The sequence below is a fragment of the Eucyclogobius newberryi genome, unplaced genomic scaffold (genome assembly GCF_026437365.1).
Source record: "Eucyclogobius newberryi isolate DKJ021-1_F unplaced genomic scaffold, fEucNew1.0.hap1 SCAF_20, whole genome shotgun sequence".
NCBI classification, from domain to species: Eukaryota; Metazoa; Chordata; class Actinopteri; order Gobiiformes; family Gobiidae; genus Eucyclogobius; species Eucyclogobius newberryi.
The window spans coordinates 20,167,386-20,174,885 of NW_027315835.1; the positions used below are offsets into that span (position 1 = coordinate 20,167,386).

The 7,500-nt window shown below is 40.1% G+C and overlaps 1 protein-coding gene across 1 annotated transcript in view; it reads left to right on the forward strand.

The window, feature by feature from the left end:
- fam20cb (FAM20C golgi associated secretory pathway kinase b) overlaps positions 1–7,500 on the forward strand; it is a 71,997-nt gene that overhangs the window by 63,982 nt on the left and 515 nt on the right. The window contains exons 5-10 of the mRNA XM_072455780.1: positions 3,680–3,795; positions 4,185–4,365; positions 4,683–4,792; positions 4,865–5,006; positions 5,794–5,944; positions 6,531–7,500. The exon at positions 6,531–7,500 is cut by the window's right edge and continues 515 nt beyond it. Coding sequence (XP_072311881.1) covers positions 3,680–3,795; positions 4,185–4,365; positions 4,683–4,792; positions 4,865–5,006; positions 5,794–5,944; positions 6,531–6,647 — 817 coding nt within the window. The 3' untranslated portion in view covers positions 6,648–7,500. The remainder of the gene's footprint in view (positions 1–3,679; positions 3,796–4,184; positions 4,366–4,682; positions 4,793–4,864; positions 5,007–5,793; positions 5,945–6,530) is intronic.

A 7,500-nucleotide genomic window follows, 5' to 3' on the forward strand; every position in this document is an offset into this window, starting at 1 on the left:
TCCTCCTCACCTCTGATGTTCTCCTCCTCCTCCTCCTCCTCCTCCTCCTCCTCCTCACCTCTGATGTTCTCCTCCTCCTCCTCCTCCTCCTCCTCCTCACCTCTGATGTTCTCCTCCTCCTCACCCGTGTCCCTGGACTGTCAGCTTTCATTGGGCGCCTCCTCTCGTTGTCTCTCTTCTTCTCTGTGCCTCGGGCCTTGGTCATTAGGAGTCAGGAATGTATATTTTTTAAGTGTTTGTGCTGATGCTCATGTGGCACAAAAGACATTCAGTGTTTTCTGTGTCAAACTGTGTGAAACTGTGGCATCATCAAAGCAGATTCTTTAGGTTACTCATACACAGTATACACTCATACACAGTATACACTCATACACAGTATACGCTCATACACAGTATACACTCATACACAGTATACACTCATACACAGTATACGCTCATACACAGTATACGCTCATACACAGTATACACTCATACACAGTATACACACATACACAGTAAACACTCATACACAGTATACGCTCATACACAGTATACGCTCATACACAGTATACACTCATACACAGTATACACTCATACACAGTATACGCTCATACACAGTATACGCTCATACACAGTATACGCTCATACACAGTATACACTCATACACAGTATACGCTCATACACAGTATACACTCATACACAGTATACGCTCATACACAGTATACACTCATACACAGTATACGCTCATACACAGTATACGCTCATACACAGTATACGCTCATACACAGTATACACTCATACACAGTATACACACATACACAGTAAACACTCATACACAGTATACGCTCATACACAGTATACGCTCATACACAGTATACACTCATACACAGTATACGCTCATACACAGTATACGCTCATACACAGTATACACACATACACAGTAAACACTCATACACAGTATACGCTCATACACAGTATACGCTCATACACAGTATACGCTCATACACAGTATACACTCATACACAGTATACGCTCATACACAGTATACACACATACACAGTATACGCTCATACACAGTATACACACATACACAGTATACACACATACACAGTAAACACACATACACAGTAAACACTCATACACAGTATACACACATACACAGTATACACTTGTATACACTCATACACAGTATACACACATACACAGTATACACACATACACAGTAAACACACATACACAGTATACACACATACACAGTATACACACATACACAGTAAACACTCATACACAGTATACACACATACACAGTATACACTTGTATACACTCATACACAGTATACACTCATACACAGTATACACTTGTATACACTCATACACAGTATACACAGTATACACTCACACACAGTATACACTCATACACAGTATACACAGTATACACTCACACACAGTATACACTCATACACAGTATACACTTGTATACAGTATACACTTGTATACACTCATACACAGTATACACTCATACACAGTATACGCTCATACACAGTATACGCTCATACACAGTATACACTTGTATACACTCATACACAGTATACACTCATACACAGTATACACTCATACACAGTATACACTTGTATACACTTGTATACACTTGTATACACTCATACACAGTATACACTTGTATACACTTGTATACACTCATACACAGTATACGCTCATACACAGTATACGCTCATACACAGTATACACTCATACACAGTATACACTTGTATACACTTGTATACACTCATACACAGTATACACTTGTATACACTTGTATACACTCATACACAGTATACACACATACACAGTATACACTCATACACACTATACACTTGTATACACTTGTATACACTCATACACAGTATACACTCATACACAGTATACACTTGTATACACTCATACACAGTATACGCTCATACACAGTATACACTTGTATACACTTGTATACACTCATACACAGTATACGCTCATCCACAGTATACACTCATACACAGTATACACACATACACAGTATACACTCAAACACAGTATACACTCATACACAGTATACACTCATACACAGTATACACACATACACAGTATACACACATACACAGTATACGCTCATACACAGTATACACTCATACACAGTATACACACATACACAGTATACACACATACACAGTATACACACATACACAGTATACACTCATACACAGTATACACACATACACAGTATACACACATACACAGTATACACACATACACAGTATACACTCATACACAGTATACACACATACACAGTATACACAGTATACACACATACACAGTATACACACATACACAGTATACACACATACACAGTATACACTCATACACAGTATACACTCAAACACAGTGTACACTAAAACACAGTATACACTCATACACAGTATACACTCATACACAGTATACACACATACACAGTATACACTCAAACACAGTATACACTCAAACACAGTATACACTCAAACACAGTGTACACTCAAACACAGTATACACACATACACAGTATACACACATACACAGTATACGCTCATACACAGTATACACACATACACAGTATACACTCAAACACAGTATACACTCATACACAGCATACACTTGTATACACTCATACACAGTATACACTCATACACAGTATACACACATACACAGTATACGGTCATACACAGTATACGGTCATACACAGTATACACTCATACACATTATACACACATACACAGTATACACACATACACAGTATACACACATACACAGTATACACTCATACACAGTATACACACATACACAGTATACACACATACACAGTATACACACATACACAGTATACACACATACACAGTATACACACATACACAGTATACACACATACACAGTATACACTCATACACAGTATACACTCATACACAGTATACACACATACACAGTATACACTCAAACACAGTGTACACTAAAACACAGTATACACTCATACACAGTATACACACATACACAGTATACACTCAAACACAGTATACACTCAAACACAGTGTACACTCAAACACAGTGTACACTCAAACACAGTGTACACTCAAACACAGTGTACACTCAAACACAGTGTACACTCAAACACAGTGTACACTCAAACACAGTGTACACTCAAACACAGTGTACACTCAAACACAGTGTACACTCAAACACAGTGAACCAGATTCTCAGCTTTAGTTCAAAACATGAGCTCATGGGCCCATCAGCTGTATCAGACTGCCCTCTAGTGGCGTGTTGCTAAATAACTCCTACAACCACATAATTGTACACTGAGCCCCAGTGGCCTAATGGATAAGGCACTGGCCTCCTAAGCCAGGGATTGATCTGGGGTGGCTAGACCTTTAGCTGGTTTTAAATGAGTTGGCAGTGGCATTCTGTATGAACACAACATGTTTGGTTACGGTTACTAAAGTCAATGATTGTTTCTTACTTTATTGTGACTTACGTTATGTAGTAATTGATGATTATGTTACCAATAGAAAAAGAGCACTTTGGGGTAGAACAATAAATATACAAACAAATCCGGGATCACTGAATTATATATATTATAAAGTACAGTGTGCCTAGTCCTTTTTACCCGTTTGAATAACATCTCACTCCCCGCTGTGTGTAGGATCCTGGACTTCCGCCGTGTCCCTCCTGTGGCTGGTCGACTGGTCAACATGACAAAAGAGATCCGAGATATGACTCGGGACAAAAAACTCTGGAAGACATTCTTCATTTCTCCAGGTATCTAAGAAAACAAAGAAATGTCTCAATGTAGAGTTCAGTTTGTGACATGTTCAGGCTAATGCATAAAACAACAGTGAGTCTATGATGTCCTGAATATTCATTTGCATAGGATTAGTGTTATCAGGGGACACTGGCACCAGCATGACACCTCATTAGCAATGCTACTTTTTACTTTGCATATTAAACCTGTGGAATATCCTCACAGGAGTAAAAGTACTGTGGGCCTCAGCAATTAATATAAAAAGTCCAGGGTAATGCAATTTATCTTGGCCTTTAAATATATGCTCCCCAAATAGGCAAACCATCCAACAACATTATTTATCACTGAGTACTTAAACAGAATATATATTTGCTCTCATTAATAAAGTGTGTCTTTGCTTACACAGCCAATAATGTGTGTTTCTACGGCGAGTGCTCTTACTACTGCTCCACTGAGCACGCTCTGTGTGGCAAACCCGACCAGATCGAGGGCTCTCTGGCTGCTTTTCTCCCAGACCTGGCTCTGGCCAAACGGAAGACCTGGAGGAACCCCTGGAAACGCTCCTACCACAAACGCAAGAAGGCAGAGTGAGTCATCCGTTTACACCGCTGCAGTGCACTTCATGCACATACTGATGATCAAGTGCAGGAAATTCTCTCAGCAACTTTAAACAGTACTCAGAATGAAATTACACAACTGTTTCACTTTATTCAATCTTTAAAATGACTCAAAGAACAATTTCAAGTGAAATCTAACAATAACAATATAAATATTAACACTGTTTTAAAATGTATCTTTATTTCAATCATGATTGTACAGCCCACTATCACATAAACAGTCACTTCACAGATAAATAAAGAAAAAAATCCATTTGATTTCGACCAAAGCCATGCTGACTTTTCAGATGGGAGGTGGACCCTGACTACTGCGAAGAGGTCAAACAAACTCCCCCATATGACCGCGGCAACAGACTCCTGGACATCATGGACATGAGCATCTTTGACTTTCTAATGGGTAAGTTCTGATACATTTCCTCATGTGAGCACACACCAGCACAGAAAGAATGCTCATCTTACGCTTTTTCAGGAAACATGGATCGTCACCACTACGAGACCTTCGAAAAGTTTGGGAATGAGACGTTCCTCATTCACCTGGACAATGGAAGAGGCTTTGGGAAACACTCTCATGACGAAGTCTCTATTCTGGTCCCATTGATTCAGTGCTGCAGGTAAGCATTTGTACATTTACACCAAACAAATTACTTAAGATAAGATAAGATATTCCTTTATTGTCCCACATGGGGAAATTTCATTGGTGCAACGCAGGAGGATACAGAGGTAGATACAGAAGAACAGATCAGATCAGTCATAGGAAGTCTGAAAAACACTTTCAGTAGAAGATCTCCTATAAACAAAAACTCCCATAGACAAATAAATAAATAAATACATAAATACCATTGCATGTGATCAGGACAGTAATTGCACATGAATATGTGTCACGACGGCACATGGATTGCACATGAATTTCACAGTAATTGCACATGAAATTGCACTTAAAACTGGCTTATTTTTTTTTATTTTTTTAAAGAAAAGCTAATTGTATATATAACCTTGATTCATTTTCATGGTAGTTGTTTTTGTATTATTTTAACAAACCTTTCATTTCCGTTGGGCTGAGGACAAGCTTCACTCAAGAAATCTCTTCTTTGCCCGTGTTAGTATTGGTCACATTTCCAGGCTGCATTTACTATAATGGGATATTGGGATATAATAATTGCTCCCTTATATGTTTTCTTCAGACAATAAAGATATCCTTTTCATCTTCAGCTCAGAAGGCTTTTAAGAGATGAAACTGTACACTATAAACTGTACACTGCATATCCTGTATACTGTAGAAAGGCAGCTCCTAAAGTAATACACTGTAATCGGAAGTTGATGATGTAGTCTTTGATTTTTGCAGAACAGGGATATCACTGTGGCCACTGACTTGTGCCTCCTGCTGCTCTCTTTGTGCAGAGTCAAGAAGTCCACCTACCTACGTCTGCAGCTGCTGGCTAAAGAGGAATATAAGCTGTCTGTGCTGATGACAGAATCCCTGTTAGGAGACCACCTCAGCCCCATCCTCATCCAGCCCCACCTGGACGCCATGGACCGCAGACTGCGCCAGGTCAGAGCAGCCGGCTCATTAGAGTCTATTTAGTCTTAGCTCAGGGAAACTGCACAACATGTACTTGTACAATACTGCTGTTTGTAAATGAATAATGATGGTCAAATTCCACAGTCTTTTTGTAGCATAAGCTCTGTTTTGTTTGAGAGAGAGTCTATATCCCAGGTCACTTATAGGTGGACTCTGGGGCGGGTCCAGACCCAGGCGCAGTCCTGTGTGTGATGTTCTGATCCACATCTCGTGTCAGCTATATATTCTACCTAAAATCAACTTTTAAATGAGCAATAAAACATTTAAATTTATTTTAAAACCATCATTAGACTATTTGATATAAAATATAATTAATTGGTCAAGTGTGAAAAATAACTTGGCATATGATCTTTACGTATGTTTTAATATTATAATATATTATAATATAAAAGGGGAAAAGTGGCAAAACTTACGGCTTATGGCGTTTTTCTCAAACTGGACCTCGTTGAAAGTTTATTAGTGACCCCTGGTGTGAATGATTCCTGCTGACCGCGCTGCAGCCCTCTCCTTCATTATTCATCCCCGTCTGACTTGGTGCTGTGCTTTCTGTGTCTAGGTGCTGAGGGTGGTGTCTGAATGCATCGAGAAGGAGGGCTATAGTTTTGTGGTGGAGGATGACCTTAAGGGAGAGCTAGGCTCAGAGCCGGGCCACAGCGGCCCACGCCAGAGGTAGCTGACTGTGGGTCTGACAGCTCAGACTGAACTGAAGCCCGGGGGATTGAAGCCTGGCCTGAGCACACTGCTTTGAACTGGACTCCAATCTGAGCCCATCTGTGCTGCTGCTCTCACTGGGACGGCTGTGCTGACCACCTGCCTGAGGTGAACACTGGCTGTCTGGACCTGCCGCCTGCTGGAAAGAACCTAAAACAGTGCAAAGACTCTGTGCTCTACCGCTTACAATGCAAGGGACTTGCCCTGATGCCTCAGATGGAGGATAGTGTAAGTACAGCTGGCTCCCACTGGCTCGTCGCAGCACTACCAAACCCTCCTGCTGTTCCACTGGTGCAGGATCCTGTTTTGAATTCTAAAGAACCGCTTCCTCTCTGCACCTGAACTCTGTGTTTCTTAGTATTGTTGGTTTTGCCAAGTGTTTGGGTTGAACTTTCACAGTGGTGGAGGAAGTTGTTCCTGTTCTCTTAATAATCAAGATCATTGTTTGCTGCAAAAGTATCTTTCTTTTGAATTGAGCTGTTCTGGAAATGATATTATTTGATTGGAGTGCAGGCCTACTCCTGGAGTTGTCTGTTAATTTGCCCATAAATGTTCTGTGTCCTTGAAAGAGTATTTATTAAAATTCATATTTATTAAAATTGAAATAAGCAGTAACACACAATGTTCAGTTTAAAAGGATCATCAATGCAACACAACAAAAGTGTACTTTCTCATTTGTCCACAAGAGGGCAAAGGAGGCTCGTGCTGAAGCCACTGCAGGATTTGTGCCTCTTGCTACAGTTCTAGTCTTCACCATTTCATTTGTTCTTTTCCTGCTCTTGAACAGTGTCAAAGCAGTGAACTGAGCAGCTCGA